General features: G+C 34.0%; 2 protein-coding genes across 5 annotated transcripts in view; both read left to right on the plus strand.

Annotated features, from left to right (window-relative positions):
* Nucleotides 1–23,055, plus strand: part of LOC126886795 (glutathione S-transferase-like) — a 135,258-nt gene that overhangs the window by 100,019 nt on the left and 12,184 nt on the right. The window contains exons 1-2 of one of the 4 annotated variants that reach the window (XM_050653854.1): nt 10,879–11,063; nt 20,376–20,522. The exons of 2 other annotated variants lie outside the window; for them this stretch is intronic. In XM_050653854.1, the coding sequence (XP_050509811.1) occupies nt 20,387–20,522 (136 nt within the window). In that variant the 5' untranslated portion in view covers nt 10,879–11,063; nt 20,376–20,386. Of the gene's footprint in view, nt 1–10,878; nt 11,064–20,375; nt 20,523–23,055 lie in introns of those variants that run through there. One more of the 4 variants, XM_050653855.1, reaches the window with a different exon arrangement.
* Nucleotides 4,851–8,819, plus strand: LOC126886801 (uncharacterized). Its single transcript, XM_050653866.1, has 2 exons — nt 4,851–5,103; nt 8,281–8,819. Exons 1-2 carry the CDS (start codon nt 5,050–5,052, stop codon nt 8,608–8,610), a joined length of 384 nt encoding a protein of 127 aa, XP_050509823.1. The 5' UTR covers nt 4,851–5,049; the 3' UTR covers nt 8,611–8,819.

Below are 23,055 nucleotides of genomic sequence, written 5' to 3' on the forward strand. Positions count from 1 at the left end.
TTTGTAGAGAATATTTGAATTTATTTTTCAATATTATAATTATTTATCAGTTTTTGGGACACTCCGTATATACGAGTAGACAAATATTTCAGTGAGTTAAACTATTCATTTTTATTTTTTTCTAGAAAAGACCTTAAAGTTTTTTGTTTTATAATTGCCTACCTACTCGTATTATTTGAAAAGACACATTCGCCAGCCAACTCTCTTAGTAAACAGACACTTTCAACTCCGAAAAGTGTGTAGAAAAAATAAATCCCTCGCGAGCGACTTCTCTATCTCAGCAATAGCAGTACGAAGACATAGCAGGCCTGCTCAAGATTGTTCACCGAGTATTGACAAGGTAGGAAACCTTTCTATTACAAGTTACTTTAAGGTCCGTTTTTTTTACTGTTATTTTTTTTACTTTAAATTCTTCTTCTTCTTTAAGTACCGTGCCCAAATTTTTAGGCGTGGGTAGCTTCCATAACAATTTGCCGATATCGTTCTCGATCTTGTGCGGCATGTAACAATTGATCTGCTGATAAGCCAGTCCATTGACGAAGGTTTCGGAGCCATGAATATTTCTTTCGACCAATTCCTCTTTTTCCGTCGATCTTTCCATTGAGTATTAACTGCAGCATCCTGTATCTGCTACCTCTCATTATATGCCCCAGATATTCAAGTTTCCTCTTTTTTATCATCTTCATTAAATCACCTTCGCCTTGACCTACTCTGTTTAAGACTTCTCTGTTTGAAATGCGTTGAACCCAAGATATTCTGAGCATTCTACGATACGACTACATCTCAAAGGCTTCTAATTTGTTCATCATGTTAACCTTCATGATCCAGGTTTCACATCCATATAGTAATACAGGATACACATAACATTTTAGGAACTTGATTCTTAGTTGTAAATTCAGCTGAGAGTTGCTCAGAATAGATCTAAGTTTCATAAATGCTCCTCTTGCAATTTCTATACGAGTTTTAATTTCTTCATCCGGATTTAGTGTCTCGTTTATCCAACATCCTAGGTATTTAAAATGGTTAACTTTTGTTATTGATTCATCACTGACAATTAGTTGCATAGGGCCGACGTCTTGTTTACTAACCACAAGTAACTTTCTCTTTGTTGAATTTATGTTAAGTCCGTTATTGGAGCATTCTCTTGTGACTCGATCAATAAGGAATTGAAGATCTTCAGCGATATTTTCAGCCATGATCGCGGTGTCGTCTGCATATCTGATGTTGTTAATAGTTTCTCCCCCGATTCGAACTCCACATTGTCCTTCCAAGGCTTCATTAAAAATTATTTCTGAGTATACGTTAAACAAAGTTGGGGATAACACACAACCCTGTCTGACACCTCTTTGAATGCAAATTTTGTCTGTTTCTTTGCCGTCTACCAGAATAGAAGCTTCTTGATTCCAATATAGATGTTGTAAAAGTCTCAGATCTTTATCATCTATTCCAATCATTTCTAGATATTCAAACAACCTATATTTTAAATTCACCCTATGGTAAAAACAGTCCACTCATAAAGCTCACTGAGTTAGTAGTCTCCTACAAGAAAGATTTAGTAGCAAAATCTAACTACTTAGTACACTTATTTTGACATGTTTATGCACTTTTGGTTGCATTTTATGAACTTTAAAATGCAGTTATACATTTCCACCCATTTTTATATTGTAGAATTTTTCCTGGCATCATCCTGAACACAATGAAAATATGCGAGTCTCTAGATCTATATTTAAAAATCGGTTTATTTTGTGTTAAATGCCCTGGTATATTATAGTTCTTCTAATTCTCTATATGTGAATTTCTTTGTAGTTAAAAATGTATGAGTCATTGCCGTATTGTTTCTTCTTTCTTCTCAGCTTTTACCGTTTCAGGAATCACTGTTTGTTACACTTCTTCGCCACTTATTCCTTCGCCACTTGTTTTTTCGCCACTTACTTCTGTAAGGAAGATCGTCAACCCAAATAAAGGTATTGTCTAATTATGAACAATTGAAACAGACTGTATGACTTGTACACACTTCTAAAAAAGGTCAAACCGGCAAACAGGTGTATGTTCTCAAAGAAATTGAAAGTGTGTAAAAAAATTTTTAATAATCAGCTAAGTACTTTCAACACATAACGTGCCATCATCAGAGCTTCCTAAAAGGACATTTAAGATAAGAGATTTTTTATAAACAAAAGATTGAAAAAAAAACTTACGTCCTCTTATAAATCCTTCATAGAAGAGTAATTGCTAAAATTCACATGATAAATTATGGATACTGGGCAAAAGCCACAGATATCGGGTATAAAACCCTTAAAATTAAAAGTTTATCAAATCTAAATTCTTTTTAGTTTAAAATTACAACATGGCTGCGTCAAACCATTGTGAGTTCACGTGAACAGCTGAGCGCTGTCATTCACTCAAATGATAAAGAAGGAACCACTAATTTATTTTATTTACATACCAATATAGAGGGCGCATAAATTAGTGGTTCCTTCTTTATCATTTGAGTGAATGACAGCGCTCAGCTGTTCACGTGAACTCACAATGGTTTGACGCAGCCATGTTGTAATTTTAAACTAAAAAGAATTTAGATGTGATAAACTTTTAATTTTAAGGGTTTTATACCCGATATCTGTGGCTTTTGCCCAGTATCCATGATTTATCATGTGAATTTTAACAATTACTCTTCTATGAAGGATTTATAAGAGGACGTAAGTTTTTTCAATCTTTTGTTTATAAAAAATCTCTTATCTTAAATGTCCTTTTAGGAAGCTCTGATGATGGCACGTTATGTGTTGAAAGTACTTAGCTGATTATTAAAAATTTTTTTACACACTTTCAATTTCTTTGAGAACATACACCTGTTTGCCGGTTTGACCTTAATTATGAACAAGCTGGGTTTAGATCCAGATATAGCACTAACGACCACTTACTGGTAATAAAATACTTAATAGAGAATTCGGCGGAATACAACAAACCATTGGCACTGATATTCGTGGACTACGAGAAAGCGTTCGATACCATAAATCAGCAGAAAATGTTAAAAGCATTGACAGAATGCCGAATAGACCATCGCTACACCAACATGTGCAGTCATGATCTAAATTTGGAACTTCGCATAAGAATGGTCCGATGTTATATAGTCCCAGTACTACTTTACGGGGTTGAAGCATGGACACTGACAGAATCGCTTTTAAAAAACCTAGAAGCATTTGAAATGTGGGTCTACCGTCGTATTCTGAAGATCAGTTGGGTAGAAAGAGTCACAAACGAAAGGGTTTTGCAACGTTTGAATAAAAGTTGCGAAGTAGTGACTTTGGTCATATAATGCGTCACCCAGAAAAATATGACATACTTCACCTTGTCATGCAAGGTAAAATAATGGGAAAAAGAAGTGTGGGCCGCCGTACAACTTCTTGGCTTAAAAACCTACGCCAATGGTTTGGGAAAACTAGCTCTGAACTATTTCGTGCGGCTATAAATAAGACAATGATTGTTAATATGCTGGGCAACATGAGAGCCAACGATCGACAAGCGGTCTCGGCACCTTAAGAAGGAGAAGAAGACACCAACATGATAAAATATATCTACCAGAATGCAACGGCTAGCGTAAGAGTCTCTGATCAACAAACTAATAAATTCTGTATGCAGCGAGGAGTACGGTAAGGAGACACCATCTCACCAAAGCTGTTCACAACCCTTTTAGAACACACTTTTAAGAAGGCAGATCTGAACGAATATGGTATCAATATAAATGGAGAGAAGCTCAGTCATTTAATATTCGCAGATGACATCGTCCTTATAGCCAATCGTATGGATGATGCAATAATAATGTTGAACAAGTTATATCACGCTTCCTTAGAGGTCGGACTAAGGGTTAACATCAACGAGACGCAAATAATGACTAATCTGGTGCTAAATCGTAATATTGTAGTTGATGGAATGGATATTGAGCATACTTCATCTTATACAATGGATGGAATGGATATTAACCAGACGTGCGGGCTCCCACGTCGCATAGGATTAGCCTGGGCAGCGTTTGGTAAACTGAGCTATGTATTTAAATCGGACTTACCCATATGCCTAAAAACGAAAATATTTGACCAGTGAGTATTGCCTGTACTCACTTATGGAGCGGAAACATTAACACTCACAAAAAAGATAGTGAACAAGATTCGCATAACTCAGAGGGCTATGGAGCGCCAGATGTTGGGCGTCTCCCTGAGGGACTAAATCCCAAACGAAGAAATACGTCGTAGAACAAAACCAACGGACGCCATCTAAAGAATCGCATCGCTCAAGTGGAATTGGGCAGGACCCGTATCGAAAAACGTATTGTCGAGTGGAGGCTACGAGAAGAAGCACTACGGAGTATAGGACGACCACCAACCAGATGGGCTGACGATCTGAAGCGTATTATCGGCAACTGGATGACAGCCGCACAAAACAGAGAAAGATGGAAAGAGCTGAGGGAGACCTATGTCTAGCAGTGGACGAGTACGAGTTGATGATGATGAATTCTCTATATGTGAATTTCTTTGTAGTTAAAAATGTATGAGTCATTGCCGTATTGTTTCTTCTTTCTTCTCAGCTTTTACCGTTTCAGGAATCTCTGTTTGTTACACTTCTTCGGCACTTATTTTTTGACCACTTACTTCTGTAAGGGAGATCGTCAACCCAAATAAGGGTATTGTATAATTATGTAAAAACATAAAATAATTTCCACCTGCTATAAAAATATTTATCTTATTCTTTAGACCGTATAATAATAATTATTTTATTTTAAGTAAATACTTCACGTACTCACTAAACCGAAATAATTTAACCCTATTGTATTATCCAAAATGTTTCACATCGCTCGTAAATAGATTATTTAAATTATTAAATAATCAGGTTGGTGATCAAAAATCGATGCAAACCGCAAAAGCACCAAGGAAATATTTAATAACTTTAATGAATCAATTACACTCCCAATATTTAAAAGAAGCTAAAAGCAGAGCTGTGTTAGTCTTTCAGCCAGTGTTGCAGAGGTCCACCTAGTTACAACATTGCATTCCTCAAAAAAAAATGTATAGTATTATTGTTCTTTTACGATTATCCGGATCTTTAGTCAAAGCTGAGGTAAGTTGGTGTAGTTTTTAAAATGTAGAAATATCCACGAATTTAGGTATATGGTGCAGATTGCATTCCACAACAAGATACCATTTCAAAAGAGAATTTAACCCATTAACGCCCAGTGATACCACATGGTATCACAATAGTGCCTTTCAAAAATGGCGTCTAGCGGTTACATCTAGGAAGGGATAAACGTTATTACCGGCGGGAGTGCGGCAGGTGGATAGTGGATCATCTAGTTGTAGTCAAGCCATTGCGACGAACAGTTTATACGTCTAACGCTTGTGGTCACATGTTTTATTGGTTCGCATTCGTAAACTGTGGTAAAAATGGACATACGCTTCGTGTAAGTAAGAATATACATTTTTAGGGATCATATATTCTATATTCACTTTAGTATTCGCTTAGTAAAAGTGTAAATATGTATTAATTGTATAAATCAGATATCTGAATAAATTTGGGGATATACAGGTCTATCAGATTGATGTTTGATACCATATGGTATCACTGGGCGTTTCCACTGCAATGTTTTTTCATTCCTTTCAGGAAAGGCTTTTCGCTATCTCAAGCTCTGGATATGGTTTGGGGAGACAGTAATTTATCAGAACAGGTAGATGAGATTTTTATTGAGCCTCCCGAGCCTAGTGTGGATACGGACGAAGATTCTGCAGACGAAGATGAGGGAGGCATGACACACAATCTTACAGGACGTCAACTACGCGCACCAGCAGAAGTAAAACTCATAAATAATACTCGGATCGTAAGTGAGCCGGATCCTGTAGACGCCGATACTTTCCCAGATACATCAAGTCATGGTCAACCAAGCAAAGCTCAGCCTCCAACGGATTATCAGGATGAATGGATCAACAATCATCTTGGCTGCAAAAAAATGACTATTCATGGATTGAAGGGGATCTGGAACCTGCATCTTGTAAATTCCCTGATCCAGAGTACAATCAGTTTCAAGGAATGTCGTGTGTAGACATGTTTGAATTGTTCGTTGATGCAGACATCATAGAATACATAACAAAGGAAACTCAGAAATATGCTCTCTTCTGTAATCAACCTGAGCCCAATATTACTGCATCCGAGATAAAATGTTTTCTAGGAATATTGATACTAAGTGGTTATAACATGTTGCCATCTAAACGAATGTACTGGGACGTGAAAGATGATGCAAAAAATGTACTCGTTTCTAATGCTATGCGACGAAACCGTTTTTTACAAATACAACGATTTATTCACTTTGCCGACAACGCACAAATCGATGCATCAGATAAAGTATGGAAACTACGCCCGCTTATGGATAAAATGCAAAACAAGTTTTCAAAGCATTTTGTACCATCACAGCATCTCGATTTTGACGAATCAATGATCAGATATTATGGTCGTCATGGATGCAAGCAATTCATCCGTGGTAAGCCAATAAGATTCGGATACAAAATGTGGTGTCTGAATTCTTCTGATGGATATTTGATTGACTTTGATCTGTATCAAGGAAAAAATCCACGAGGAAATGAGAAATACGAAATCCTTTTTGGGAAATGTGCCTCGCCTCTGGTGTCTATGCTAGGAGAAATGAGTAATCAGCTTCCATATATAGTACATGTCGATAACTTATTTACAGGAATGAACCTATTCAGTTACCTTAGATATACTGGTGTTGGTGCAATAGGAACCATACGTGAAAATCGAGTTCCAAAATCTTGTCCGTTGAGTGACAAAAAAAAATTTTCTAAGATGAAACGAGGTACCTTTGAACATGTCTTGGAAAGAAACACAGGCATACTTCTCGTGCGTTGGCTAGACAACTCAGTTGTTACGATAGCTTCTACAAGTGCGGGGGTATATCCAATTGCACCAGTAAAAAGATACTCTCAGGTCGAAAAGAAACATATTATGGTAGATCGTCCAAATTGTGTGTCTGAATACAATCGTAATATGGGGGAACTGATCTCATGGATGAGAATATTTCAAATTATAGAATAAATATACGAAGCAAGAAATGGTATTGGTCTATTTTTACTTGGATTATAGATACAGCAGTAAATAATGCCTGGTCTTTGTATAGAAAAATAAATCCTAAAACTTCGAACTTAGAGTTTAGGAGAGAAATAGTCCAAGTATATTTGTCAAAATATGGAGTAGCCCCAAAGAGTCCAGGTCCAGCCAGATCTTCCTATCCTAGATTGATGTTGCCTGAATTACGTTTTGATAGTTTGCATCACTATGTTGCTCCATGTAATAGACGTCGTTGTGCAGGGTCCAATTGCAAATCCTTTGGCAGAACAATGTGTTCAAAATGCAATGTAGGACTATGTGTCGCCTGTTTTGCTAATTATCATACCAAGTAATACTAATTGTTTGTCAAATTTAACAATAAAATACATCATTTAATAATTGATTTCACTTATTTCTATGCGTATTCTCACCCTATCTATTTATTATGAATTTGCATCTTATTAATAAATTAATGTAGTCCAACCGCCCAGTGATACCATATGGTAGCACTCATTATCTCCCACCTTATCAGATATATCTGGTAAAACTAACCTGATGTGATCTGATTATACATAAAATAATACTAAAACAGCTAAACTTCTGGAAAAAAACGGAAAAAAAAATTCTGGGCGGTAATGGGTTAAAATTCTCTCATCTTAATTTCCTCGGCATCCTGTTTGATTTATAAATTTTGAAAATCTCAGGAGGTGTAACCAAAGAAAGTATTCCACCTGTTGTCAATCTGGGGGTATGGAGACGATATTTATTGTCATTTTCTGTGCTACTTCGATTGATAACTTACTTTGTTTTTCGGTAGATGGCCCTAGTTCATCCGTGACATTTCTTTCTTTGCAATTCGGAAAGGCCCAAAGTGTGGTATTTGGAAGAATCTGAGAGAGGAGGATATGGGACTACTGATGAGGGGGAGACAACCCCCGAAACCGGTATAGACTCTTCCTGTACTTTCAGATTTGACCATAGTATTATGCAGTTGCTGCATGTTCGTGTTGCAAAGAAATTGAGAATGTTTATACATTTTTGGAAAAAAATTCCTTTTTGTTGATGATACCAGTATCACTTTGAGACATTCTAACATTGTAACTCTTCATGTAACTATAACTTCTAAATACCCAATATAATAAAATATAGAGTATTATTGCTTATAGTTTCTCTTTGTTTTAGCCTTCCTTAACAGAAACGGACCCAGTTGTAAAAGACTCTTTGGCCAAATGCATTAAGGAATACAATTTGACCCTTCAAGATTTCTATGATAGCATCAAAAAGGGCCAACATGACTCAAAAACAAAAGAATTCAGCAATTGTATTTATCAAGCATTACAATTAATTAATGATAAGGGGATAATAAACATTAACAAAGCGACAGATTACATTCGGCATGAATATGGTGATAAAGCGGAAGATATTATAAAACATTGTTTAAATCAAAAAGATACTCCTGTTGAGACATCTTTTGGAGTAAGGCTTTGTATTTCCAATATCGTCAATAATTAGTTAATACATAAATACAATTTTTTGTAATCCCTAAAAATTATCTATTTCATGTAATTTAGAGTAAATTTGTTTCATTTTTATATAAAGCTATTTTCCTACTAACTCATTTTGAACTTATACTTTACTATTAATTTTTTTCTACCATTTTTATATTGCTTTTTTACTGTATCTGTAGACACTTGGTTATAAATAAACGAAATAATAACTAGGTTAGTATTTAATCTTATTTAAAATATCATTCTAGTAGTTCAGAGAAATAAGGGAAAAAATATCCTGCTGGTGACACAACCCTCTCCAGGCCGAAACCAAATTTTTTGAGTAGTATGGATATCTATAATAATAACTTCTTCTTCTTCTTATGCAATCCACTAATGGATGTTCGCGATCACGTTTGACCATTTTTCTCTATCCCTTGCAGTATGTATTAGGTCTCCTATGTTTTTTAGTCCTGTCCATTGTTTGACATTACGGAGCCATGACATTTTCTTCCTGCCCACTCCCCTTCTTCCTTCGATCTTTCCTTCAATTAAGGTTTGCAGAAACTGATATCTTTCATTTCTAATTATGTGTCCCAGGTATGCCGTTTTTCTCTGTTTAATTGTGCACATCAGTTGTCGTTCTGTACCAATTCTTCTCAGGATTTCTTCATTTGTTATTCTTGCGGTCCAGGGAACTTTAAGGATTCGTCGATAGATCCACATCTCAAATGCCTCTAGCTTATTCATTGTGTTTATTTTTAAAGTCCATCCTTCCATGCCATATAGGAGCACCGACCATATATAGCATTTTGTGAATCTTAATCTTAGGTTTAGGTCAAAGTCAGAGTTCGTAAAGACGTTTCTGAATTTCATGAATGCACTGCTGGCTCTTTCTATCCGACATTTAATTTCCATATCCGACATCCAGTCTTCACATAGCCAGGTTCCCAGGTACTTAAACTTTCTTACGCGCTCCACATCTTGGTTGTTATATGCTAGTCTTGCATTTTGATGTTCACATAATTGACGGCTGATTATAAGGAACTTTGTCTTTTTTATGTTGATGCTAAGTCCCATGTTCTCGCTATGCTCTCCAATTTTATTAAGAAGGTTTTGGAGGTCTTCTATATTGTCTGCTATTAAGACCGAATCATCCGCATATCGTATATTATTGACCCAGGTACCATTCACTTTGATGCCGCTTTCGCATTCCTCAAGAGCTTCCTGGAAGATACTTTCTGAATATAGATTGAACAGTAGTGGGGAGAGAATGCATCCCTGTCTTACACCTCTGAGAATTTTTTGAGCTTGCGTTGTTTCATTGATAACATGATATGTTATTATTATATTTACCATATTATGGTAAACATGGTAAATTTTCGCTTTTTTTCGTCTATTGCCAAAAATGTAAGCATTTTAAACAAACTAGAGAGTAGGAAACTCATAAATCATATAAAAAACTTCAATATGGCGTACGCTGAATATGTCAATCCTTATTGGTTGCTTAGAAAATTGCAAAATCGATCATAAATTTTGAGTTTCTATAAATGTTCATAACTTATTTAATAATTAACATAGAACATTCTTATTACAAGGAATGCTGAGCCTTCTGGTGCTTAAATCACACTCTAAATTTTAAAGTAATTGGTCAAATAGTTTAAAAGCTATTTCATTTGTTTTTTCCAAATAAATTTTTTTGCATTAAATAGTCACTTCTAAACTTAAGTTCAAATCTGTTCCTCAGATCGAATACATACGTATTCGGTCTTATACATAATTCTCTTGAATTGCCATAGCTCATACTCTTCCTTTAATTTCCTTATACTGAGACACTTTAAGCAAAAAAAATGTTCTTAATATATATTTTGTGTCCTCTCTGCTTTGTGCAAAAATGACTTCGCCATAATGGTCCATGTGTTGCGCTGTTCTTTTATGTGGAAAATATTATTGCTATCGAAGGCAATGATCCCTCACCTTTTGTCAATCGTCGGGAATAGATTCCACTCATATAGAATCTCCTTCCCTGCTTTAATTTTATTGAATAACATTCGTATAAAGGATACCACCACCCTTGCGTCTTCATATTTCAGCAGCTCCATTTTTCTCTTTCCTGGTCCTGGTGCTTCGAGATTTTTTTGGCTGTCTTTAGTGCTGTAGTGATATTCGTTATCCGTGATGATGAGTGTAATATGTTATAAAAGACACAAAAAATAATACCATATCTCACCGGTAATTACCAAATTTATTTAATACTATTATCAAAATACGATCTGCGATAATCTTTTCGATTCGTCCTCTCTCCCTGTCCTTGAAGCCAAATGTTTGTATCGTGTGTGGTAGCTCTTGTTTGTATCTTGAACCTGTCGTTAAACAACTTTTTTCTACACGAATTCCGATACATACAAGAACTGAATGGATTAGTGAAGATTGATGGAGTTTTAGTTAGTCTCGTTCCAGCGTGTGAATAAGCAGTGTGTAAGTATATTTTTATATTTTTGTGAATATTGATTATTTTGTAATGTTCGCTAGAGCAGATATAGGCCAGGGTAATAAGACAAAAATATACCCTGTTCGTGACACTTCCAACAGCCATGGTACTGAAGTATTTTTCCACAGGTAATACCTATAAAAACAAATTGTAACTACTATTTCCTGGATAGGATCTGGCACCATTTATATTTATAAACAATTTAGTGTCAAAAAACGGCCTTTTCTCCTTTTATTTTTTTCAAATTAATGGAAAACAGTAAGTCTTATGGTTTTCTTAGTACAAACATCTTCGAGAGAATGGAAAAAGCTTTAAAATGGAGTATTACAAAGTTTAATATACTCAGTTGTTGTTAATATAATTGCGAAAAAAAGGTCGAAATTTCAAAAAAATCATTTCGCAATAACTATTGTAAAAATAAGTCTACAGCTTTGAAATTTTTGTCAAATGAGGGTTCACTAGTGCTTAATATAGGACAAAAATTTTAAAGCCATTTATTCAATTGTTTAAATTTTATTTAAATTGATTATCCCAGAGGGCTTTTTTTGCAATAACATAAGTCAGAAAAAAATAATGTTAGACCCATTCTACAGGTGCTAAATGAACGAGCATGAGATAAACTTTCAAATTGGTTTAAAAAAAAGTGAAGAAAAAATGCATTTATTAGTAATAAATAATTATGCAAAAGTATCGTCAATTTTTCCTTATAAACTTACTAAGACTAAACTTAATAAGAAAATCTACGGTTTCGTTTTGATTTAAATCTGTCTTCCTCTATTCTCCGATAGTGCTATTTCTAGGTCTACTTTTGGTTACTTTTGGTATTGACATACTTACCTGGGTTAAACAGAGAACTTGAATCGAGTCGAAATTAATTTCACTTATTCTCCGTTAGTTAGAGGGCGTTCTAATCATCTTCTTTAGGTGCCGTGTCTGTATTCAGACGTTGGCCGTCATCATGTTTACAATTTTCTGAAATCTCTCTCTATCGGCTGCTGCGCGAAATAATTCTTCTACTGTGCAGCCACACCATTGTCTAATATTACGCAGCCATGAAAGTTTCTTTCGACCAATCCATCTCTTTCCCTCCACTTTTCCTTGTATTATAAGGCGAAGCAGATGGTATTTAGGTCCTCTAATTATATGGCCGAAGTATTCTGTTTTTCACCTCTTTATGATGCTTATGAGCAGACGTTCCGAATTCATCATTTGAAGAACATCTTCATTGGAAGTGTGCGAAACCCACGATATCTTTAGGATTCGTCGATAGCACCACAATTCGAATGCTTATATTTTGTTTAGCATTGTGGTTTTTAACGTCCATGTCTCACAACCATACAATAGGATAGACCACACATAACATTTCAGCACCTTCTTTCGAATATTCATCGACAGGTTTCTATTACATAAAACTGGTTTCCAGGTCATAAAAGCCTTCCGTGATATTTCGATCCTAGTTATTATCTCTTCATCAGAGTCACAATTTACATTTAACCAGCTGCCAAGGTACTTGAAATGATTTACCCGTTCTAACTCCTCTCCATCAAGAGAAAGCTGACCTTAATCTATATTAATCTTTCCAACTGCCATCCACTTTGTTTTTGAAATGTTGATTTTAAGGCCTCTCCGATAGCTTGCTTCACTGACTAGATTTAGTAGTGTCTAAAGATCTTGTAAATTTTCAGCAAGAATGGCTGTATCGTCAGCGTATCTAATATTGTTGATTACTTCTCCGCCAAGCCTTACACCCTCTTGTCTGTCATCCAAAGCCTCCCTAAAGATTTCTTCAGAGTACAGATTAAAAAGGGTGGGTGATAAAACACAACCTTGTCGTACTCCACGTTTTATCGGCAGTTTTTCAATACGACTGTCTCCAATTTGGATAGAGGCTACTTGATTGTAATATAAGTATTTCAGCAGTCTTATATCGTAGTGGTCAAGTCCTGCTGCCTGCATACAGTTCTAATCATACTGCGATATAAATAGTTTTAATTTACATCGAGAAACTACGGTCGTGTTGGTGTAAATTTATCTTCCTCGGAGCCTCCTTGACAACAGGTAGACCTAGAAATAGTACTATCGGAGGAGGGAGGGAGACAGATCTAAATCAAAACGAAACCGTAGATTTTCTTATTTTACTAATGCCATACTCTGTATTAGAGTACACAGACTCGTTTCATACGGGTTCTCTGAACCGCAAATTGGAATATTTTCCTAGATAGCCTTTTGGCATTGTCATACCTGGGTTAAACAGAGAACTTGATTCGAGTCGAAATTCATTTCATTTAACTAAATAATTATACAAAAACCAACAGATTGATATTTATATACAATTTCAATATAAACAAAAGTAGGTAAGTAAATGTCATGCCAGTGAACTAACTATTATTGGATCGATAAAAGTCCTTAATGATCCTTAATTTGGTAAAACTTATCTTGATTTTTGTTTGTATCGTAAAATCTTGTTTATATGACTTTTAAATTACTCCTGTAATTTATACTTTTGTGTGGTATGGCCATATAAATACTTCCATTACGTGTCACGTACTATTAAGATAGAAGCATATTATTAATATCTAAAATATACATACAAGGTGAAAACGAAAGATAGCACGAAAGACGAAAGCACTAAAAATGAAACAAGCCATTATCAGAAATTACGACAACATTTTTGAAAAACTCAGCGCAGGGCAATTTTTTATTAAAAGGGGCACCTTTTTTCCAGTAGGTATTTTAGATTATTTTTCTTTCCCCCCTAAGTCAGGAAAAGAACCACCCCAATGTTTTCTAATGGAAATGGGGTAAATAAGGTATCGTTTGAAATCCTTGCAATTTCCTATAAATTAGTCTTTCAATTTTTAAATTTAGTTTTTAAATCTTTCAGTCTTTTCGTCAAATCTCTGACAAGTGGACTACAGCATTTTCGTAGAATGTTGTTAGAATCTTTGAGCAGTGAGAACACCCGTCTGCGGTTCTCTCAAGCTCCAATAGTATTTTTAAGGGCTTGTTCATATAGGGCGTGTTGCCAACGTAAACGTCGCGATTAACCTGTTATTATTAACCATATTTTCCTTGGTATTAAGGTGCAACTTAAAAGGGTGAGATCAAGTAAAACAGGTAAACCGCGCAGTCGACGTTGGCAAACCGCCTGGATAAAAACAATCCCTAACAAAGGGCTTGTTCATATAGGGCGGTTTGCCAACGTCGACGTCGCGGTTTACCTGTTTTCCCCCTGTTTTTCTTGGTGACGTCAAAGGCGACATTAGCAACGACGTTGGCAAACCTCTCTTATATGAACAAGGCCAAAGCGAGGAGTAGGTTGTAATCATTTTCTGCTTGAATTTGGCCTGGCATTTTCCCAGTAGACCACTCTCAGTTGCTTTATCTCTCTTAGGACGTTTTCCACTAATCAAGTTTTTGGTACACCACAATGACTCTTGGTCCGTAAAAAGAGTACCTGCTGCTTCTTTTATCAAGACTATGAACAGTAGGGTGCATCGAAAAAATAAAAGTTGGAAATGTTATATCTAATAGCAAAGTTACTAGTGTTATTTTTCAGCATATTAGTATTTTTATTTTTTTTTTCAAAGCGAATTTTCTTCCCACCTCCTCCCAGCGACCTTGAATTTTATTAAATGTCTGATTTTTATGGAAATTATAATTTATATTATTTGGAATAGAATATGTGCTAACTCGATATAATATCAATTAGAGAAAACTTAAAATGTTTGACCCCGAAAAAACCCCTTTGAAATGTCCCGCTTCGTGAGTCCGTGCGTGTAATTTTCACTTATGTTTGGTGCGATGCCTTATTTTGTTATTATTGTTGTATGTATATTAAATATTTTCAAAATAGATAAACCAGGACCATGGGGAATAAAATCAAGATGTGCTGTGGGACGCCCCATTTTTGGGCAACCACCAAATATACCTGAAAATGTTTTACCGAAATACAAACAAGCGATGAAGTTTTGTGGTTGCAGGAGAATAAAAAGCTCAGCAATAAAGAGCCAGAATTTTCTGATATTGCTGAACAGGTTGCAATTAAATTGGAGGAAATATGGAAAAAGGCTTTAATTCCAATAATTTAACATACAAGAATTATTCAGCTTTTAAAAGCCTATCATGACAAATATATGAAACTTATGAAACCATTTAAGAACAGGCAAAACAGTGAATTTTACAAAAATAAAATTCAATGTTTTAAGAACAAAAGTAAAACTACACATTTCGATCTTGCAGCATGCAAATGTGACACTGATTAATTGTCTTTGTAGCAAATCTCAAAAAGTGCCTCTGGATGATCGCGAATTTCTATTAAATCAAAGAGGTCCCAGAAAAATGGTGATAAGCTCGATTGATAGGGAAAACAAAAACAAATATAATCAGAGAGAACAAAGGTAAAAGAAGAAAGTTACCGACGCAAAGACAAAACTGTAGCTCAAGTAAAAAACAGTACCAAGTTTCATGGTCAATCGATCGTGGAAGAACACATAACACTTGTGCATAAGCCAGGGTGCAAATATTTCGGATATGGGTATCCGCTGTCTGGTATATCAGGAAGTATAAATCCAGCCATTGCATGTGACGAAACAGTCATAAATATTGGCGTTAAGGGTGATGTAATACGGCTGTTAGAAGAACATCTTAAAAAACCGCTTCAGTGGTTTTTATGTCTGCGACATTCAAATTATCTACCCCTTGGACATCAAAAGAAGTTTGTTAGTGACCAAATCAAAAAACGTGAGGGTCTTCAAACTTTCTCCTATAAAAAATTTTGAATCAAACGACTACTTTGAGTTAATTAACTAACAAGGATATCACCTTACAGAACCACCTATATACTCTAGATTTTCGACTGACAATCTGCGAGATTTTATTAAGAATCCTAACTTAGACCTTTTTAACATTGAGATTGAGAATGCCACAAACAATGTGTAGAACGATGTTTCAAGCTTGTGACACAAGCTTCTCTAGCAGTTTGTGGAGCGTATTAGAGGGATGGATTTATAAAAAGTCGAATTGATTCCAGAAAAACTATGCCTCACTTTAATGCTAAATCGGAAGACATCTTCGAATAGAATGCTTTTACCATATTTTTGAAGTTATACTTCTTTATGCGCGATTGGGAGTAAATTTTCATTATTCTGCGCGCATGCGCATACAGAGAGTATGGCGTTTAGTTGCTAAATCTTTCAAGTTATGTATAAATATGTCAGTGCAAAAAAAAAGGTCTGAAAAGAATATATTGGTGTTTTTAGTAAATATATTATTTATTATAATTTTTGTGTCTTTGGATTTGTCTTCCTCGGGAGTAAAAGTAGATATATGTATTATTAAAACATTTATATTTATTATACTTCACTTCATCTGTTTCTTACTGTGAATTGTCATTATATCCGAGACGATAAAAACACAGACCTCGTAGCGTGATTGGTGTAGCATTCAGCTAGAGATCGAGAGGTCTTGAGTTCAAATCCCGAACATTCCTATTCTTTTTTTTTTGGAAAGTGGTAAGCATTAAAATTAGTTTAGTATTTAAATAAAATTAAAATAAACTGTTTAAAGTATATTTATTTCGTTGAACATGTAACAATTCGTTGAAATCATACAATAGATGTATAACTTCTTACGTGCGTACAAAGTACACACACATTCTTTTTTTTGTAATATTTATATACTAACCTCATTTTGTACTTTGCTTTATGTTTATTTTAGTATTGAAAAACTTGGGTGACGTCAGGGAGACGGATAAGTTAGGCTATTTTGTTATAAAGAGAATGTTTTAGTATACTTTTCTTAAGTAAAATTTTTAATTGCCTTGTGAAACCAGAAAATATTTGCCAATTTAAACCGAATTGATTTATTCAAGTTCTATAAGGTATTACATTTCCCTTACAAAAGAAATTCGCATATTAATGTATTTTTTCTAATTTTTAGTTGCCGTGGGGGCAGAAAATATTTTATTTATTTCAACGCAATTTTACTAAAATACTAAATAGTGTGTTAGGCAACTTTTGTGAGCTATTACATTTTCGTTTCGAAATAAAAAATTTTTTCGTCTCTTAACATGTTTTCAAAATTTTTAATTGTCTTGGGGGGGCAGAAGATATTTTCCAATTTCGAAAAAATTTTACCAAAATACTTGACAGTTGATTGGGCAACTTTTGTGAGGTATTACTTTTCCATTGCAAAAAAAAATTTTTTTTTCGCATTTTTCGATGCACCCTAATGGGGTTTCACCCCTATTCAGCGGTCCCCATAAGCGCGGTCCCCGATTCAGCGGTCTCAATTCAGCGGTCCCCGTTTCAGCGGTACCCCGATTCAGCGGTGCCCAATTCAGCGGTCCCCATAAACGCGGTCCCCAATAGAGCGGTCTCAATAAGAAAATAATAATATGACAATGATAAGTAATTAGTTTTAGTGTAGGATATTATTTTAACCTATTCTTGTTTAAAAATATACAGTTAATATCTAAGTATCTGTTATATACACCAGTTAATAGGGAAAAAAATCATCGATTTCACGTAAAGATGTTCTACAGGGTTTTCAAAGTTTTAAACGGTAGATGAGGGATAACTGATGATAATTTCGTGAAGACGTACAGCTGATTTTGCTTTTTCTTAACAATTGTAAAGAATGAAAAAAGCAGTTTTTTGACTATAAAACGTTTCTTGTAAATTTTAGAGAAAAATGTTTCAAGTAAATGTAGATCTTAAAAAGTTCTTTAATTTGGTGGTAAGCATATTGTAATCTATAAATAATTGACCGAGATAATTGCAAAAAACCCTCATTTTTGCAGTAAATTATAAATATTAATAACTTTATTTTTTGCACAATGACGTAAAATTTAATGACTTTAAATTATGTCAATTAATGAGTTATTTAAGTGTGCTAAATTTCAACCAGATCGACCAAATAGTTTATAAGTTATTCAATTTGTTTATCCCAGAGAGCAATTGTTTATACAACTGTTCTTGCCCTACAGTGACTCTGTGAAATATTTAGCAGATCGCAGTCGATTATTTGAGACTTTAAGTTTAAGACGTATTAAAAAATTTTTAACATTTTATTGAAATTGTTATTAAAAAAATTGTTTGAAAAAGACCTGACTTTTTAGCTTATAAACAATTAGAATAACTTAGATATTTTTTATGTTCCGTGCTTGCATGTAGGCTCAATGAAAAGCTGATGAAAAAATTCATATAAAAAAAGAAAAAATAATTTTGATATGACAAACAGAAATCAAGTTAGCATTTATTTTTTAATAAATCATATTTCCGTTGTTCATATAAACTAAGAGCTAAAAATTGAACAGATTGTATATGAGAATCTACATTTTATGATCCAGTTTATGAACTGCCTATGCAGTGAAATAATAAAAAGTTGTGACCCTTTAAAATGATGGAAAATCATGGAAAAATCAATTGATTACATTTTTTAATTATTGAATTTTACAATTATTTCGTAAGAATTCTGTAAATTTTATTAAATAAAGTATATTATTAAGATAAATATATAATAAAAAATATACATTAAAAAAGAAAAAATAGTTTTATATGACCAGTAGAAATCAAGTAACATTTGTTTTTTAATAAATCATATTTCAATTGTTTACAAATATCAATAGGTGAAAATTGAACAGATTTTATATAAGAATCTACATTTTATAATCCAATTTATGGATTGTATATGCAGTGAAATAATAAAAAGTAAGGACCCTTTAAAATAATGGAAAATTCCTGAAAAGTAAATTGATTACATTTATTATAAAAGTTATTGAATTTTACAATTATTATTATTTTGTAAGGATTCTGTAAATTTTATTAAATAAAGTATATTAGTTAGATAAATTCTATAATAATTATAAATTAATGCAATACATAATTTTTTTAATTTGATACTGCCTTAATAAAGTAATTTTTTTTTATTATAATTTTATTCGATGAATCTATTAATATTTTTCTAGGTAAGCATCTAATAAGTATAAATTATATTTTTGCATTATTTAATGATGTATGTGTAAGTTCAATAATTAGAATTAAATTTCTGTATTCGTTTTAATAATAATAGTAATTTATTTGAATAAATATATAATTAAGTACAAAAATTAAAAATAAAAGAATGTTCATGAATTTTAATTTGATTATTCTAGTCAACGTCTACAACTTACAAATTGCTTCTTTGCAAGTTATAGTTCATCTTCTACAAAGTGTATTTATTTCTTTAAATAAATCATCTAACTCAACTTCGTCAAGAATGACTGCAGCGCGATTGAAACATTTTTTTCTCTTCTTCTTCCAGGCTTGTCGTATTTTTCATACTGGCATCATAAATGACCATCATTAAAAATGCTCGTTGCATAATGTAGTATTATTTTGAAAATACGTAAATAAAACATCAAATTTTTTGCAAATTATTTTACCATATTACCCTACTTTTTATGCAATTGCAAAGCTATATATAGGGTGATTTTGGGACAATTTATTGTTTATTTTATAAAATTCATTTTTTATTGTTAAAACTACTGTCCCCAAGAGGTTCCTGTTTTTACTCATTTTCCTGAACGATGCCTCTCAAACGGCATGCTGCAGAACCAAACGCCGCTGAAACGGGTCGGTGGAATCGAGAACCGCCGAAACGGGGACTGCTGAAATGGGTACCGCTGAACCGGGGACTGCTGAAAAGGGTCGGTGAAATCGAGAACCGCTGAAACGGGGACTGTTAAAATGGGGTCTTACCCCCTAATGGACAGTCTCATTTTCAAAGATTTATTTTATGCCCTGGCATCTATGTTACTGAATTGCGTTATGTCTGTCGATTAAGATACTGATTGCAGTTCCAAGCTATTATCAGTTCAAATGTTTGTGGCCTTTAGAGTAGAGCGTTCAATGCAGTTTTGCCTAAAGTAATAAATACCTATTTAGGTTGATATTTTCAGGCCATCTTGAGTACAATCTTCTTCTAGCAGTCCTGCCTAAAATATTGTAGGAGAGGAGTATTAATTTCCAAGGGATATTACCAGTCTGGCGTTAGAACCAACAACCCCTGTTCCTACTCCTCTTGTCTTACTGACGGATCGACATAAAACGCGTGGGCTTCTCTTGTGATTTGTGCAATTTGGTTTTGTGTTAGCTCAAACACGTTTATGATAAAATTTAGTTTGAGTTTGGAATAATGTTTTGCATACATAATATCTGTGGATGGATGGATTTGTTTTGTTCACATCCATAAAATCTTAAGATGCCCACTCAAGTCACCCTAAGATTAAAAACCAATTTATTCTGTCACTATTTCAGCATTGATTAAAATGGCTACGACTTATAAGTTGGAGTATTTTAATTTTACCGGCCGAGGAGAACCAATTCGAATGATTTTGAGTTATGGCAATCTTGAGTTTGAAGACATACGCTACGCCAGGGAAGAGTGGCCGAAAGTTAAACCAAGTAAGCAATCCTTTTTTCAATAATTAATAATAATATTGTTAATATTTAAGCAAAACATTTGAAATAAAAAAGGGTTATTTTTAGATCAGATGAAAGTAAGCCACTTTCATCTAAAGTAAACTTTTTTAATAATCAGCATATTCTTAGTGGTAGGGGAGCCCAAGCGGGGATTTTTGCAGTTACTCGAGCGCGTCAGATTATCATATGGGGAGAAACCTGGTGTCCTACAGATGTACCTCTACCATAATATTAGCTCGTAACACAGGGGTATTCGGTCAAGAGGGGAGTTCGTTAAGGGAGGGCCCGGAAAAAAATCTATCCTTAAAAATACTCGACATTGTCAGATTAAGATAAGGTAAGTTAAGGACATGGAAAACAGTGAATACTTAAAAAATCTGACGATTTGAGCGGGGCGTAAGGAAATGGGTGAGTTAAAAAGTTTCACAAAAAAAAAAGCGAATAATTCGCGAAATTAACGTTAGATCGAAAAACTAAAAAATACGTGTTCAATATTTTTCAAAAATCTATCGAATGATACCAAACATGACCCCCACGGAGAGGGGTGGGGGGTAAATTTAAAATTTTAAATACAAATCCCGCGATATTTCGCAAAATAAACATTAGATCGAAAAACTGCAAAATACACTTAATCAATATTTTTGAAAAATCTATCGAATGGTACCAAACACGACCCCCCACGGAGGTGGGGTGGGGGGTTACTTTAAAATAGGAGCCCCAAATTTTTATTCCAGATTTGGATTCTTTGCGTAAAAATGAGCAACTTTTATTCAAAACATTTTTTCGAATTATGAATAAATGGCGCTATAATCTAAAAAAAAGATTGTGGGAAATGGAAAATTAAATTAAAAATGGAAAGTCCCCACTAAAATGGAAAACTTTACTTAACTTTTTTTAGTTTTAGGGCCTATTCTTCACAACCCAATAAGTCCCCAAAGCGCTCGAGAGACTGCACATTTAGCATACTTCGCTCCCCTACTATAGCACTTAACTTGTAAAAGAAAGAATTAATATCAGTCTTATAAAGAATAAAAGACGTATTGATATACAACATTTCATAAGCAAGACTCACTCTTGTTGAAAAATGTATCAATAAGAATTAAAGAAACAGAAATGAAAAAACAAAGCAGCTCTCATTTTACATAACAAGCATCAGCAGAATGCTCATATTTAAAGGCTTTGGTTGCCAATATTTTTAAAGAAGTCAAAAACCAGAACATACTTACACTAACGCAGTAAATAAAGTCGGAGAACAACTCGTCTACAATCTCATACATAATACATATTATGCAACACATAATACACGAACCCAAATTTAAATGTTACAAACTTTAACAATAAAAAAAAAAACTTAATTTACACAATCACATTAGTCCTGTCGCCAGGGGGGGTACAACGGCCTCGTTAATTCAGATGGACTTACTCAAGTTTTTTTTATGTATTTTGACCCGTAGAACACGAATTTTTTGGGTAACAGTTGATCCGGATGTCGATAAGATTGTTATAGACCAAGAACTTGAGGAATCAAATAACAGCGATTTTTGGCAAAACAAAACACTATTTTGTATTTTTTGGGCCATTTTAAGTAAAAAATATTTCTACAAGTTTTTTCGTAGGATGCACAGTTTTCGAGATAAACGCGGTTGAACTTTAAAAAAATCGAAAAATTGCAATTTTTGAACCCGAATAACTTTTGATTAAAAAATAAAATAGCAAGTCTGCTTACCGCATTTAAAAGTTTAAGTCAAATTATATCGGTTTTGATTATTTCCATTGGTAAAAATTTATTTTTTTATTGTTTAACAAAGCTATAAACACGTAGGGTTTCCCGTGCTTTTACATGCGTTTTAACGCATGTAACGTAGAAATAGTCTTGATTGCACTAGTACCTATTCTACCTACTCGTTCGATTTTAAATGAGAAATCATAGAAACATCACTCACGCACTAGTTGTTTGTAGCTTTGTTTAACAATAACACAATAAATTTTTAGCAATGCAAATAATCAAAACCGACATAATTTGACTTGAACTTTCAAAGGCGCTAAGCAGAATTGCTATTTTATTTTTTAATCAAAAGTTATTCGGGTTTAAAAATTGCAGTTTTTCGATTTTTTGAAAGTTCAACCGCGTTTATCTCGAAAACTGTGCATCCTACTAAAAAACTTGTAGAAATATTTTTTGCTTAAAATGACCCAAAAAATACAAAATATTGTTTTGTTTTGCCAAAAATCGCTGTTATTTGATTCCTCAAGTTCTTGGTCTATAACAATCTTATCGACATCCGGATCAACTGTTACCCAAAAAATTCGTGTTCTACGGGTCAAAATACATAAAAAAAACTTGGGTAAGTCCATCTGAATTAACGAGGCCGTTGTACCCCCCCTGGCGACAGGACTACATCTACGATACAGAAAACAAAACAAATAGTCCGTTCTTTAACGGTAAAATATTGCAAAACCTCTAAATTTTAAAGAACCGCTTGGATTGACATGAAATTTGGCATACACATAGCTA

This window comes from Diabrotica virgifera, chromosome 6 (genome assembly GCF_917563875.1).
Source record: "Diabrotica virgifera virgifera chromosome 6, PGI_DIABVI_V3a".
NCBI lineage: Eukaryota > Metazoa > Arthropoda > Insecta > Coleoptera > Chrysomelidae > Diabrotica > Diabrotica virgifera.

Excerpts from the sequence above, each read along its gene's own strand:
- LOC126886801 (XM_050653866.1), top strand. The coding sequence starts at position 5,050 with ATGTATAGTATTATTGTTCTTTTACGATTATCCGGATCTTTAGTCAAA. Across the intron at positions 5,104-8,280 it reads GATCTTTAGTCAAAGCTGAG|CCTTCCTTAACAGAAACGGA; the intron begins GTAAGTTGGTGT and ends TCTTTGTTTTAG.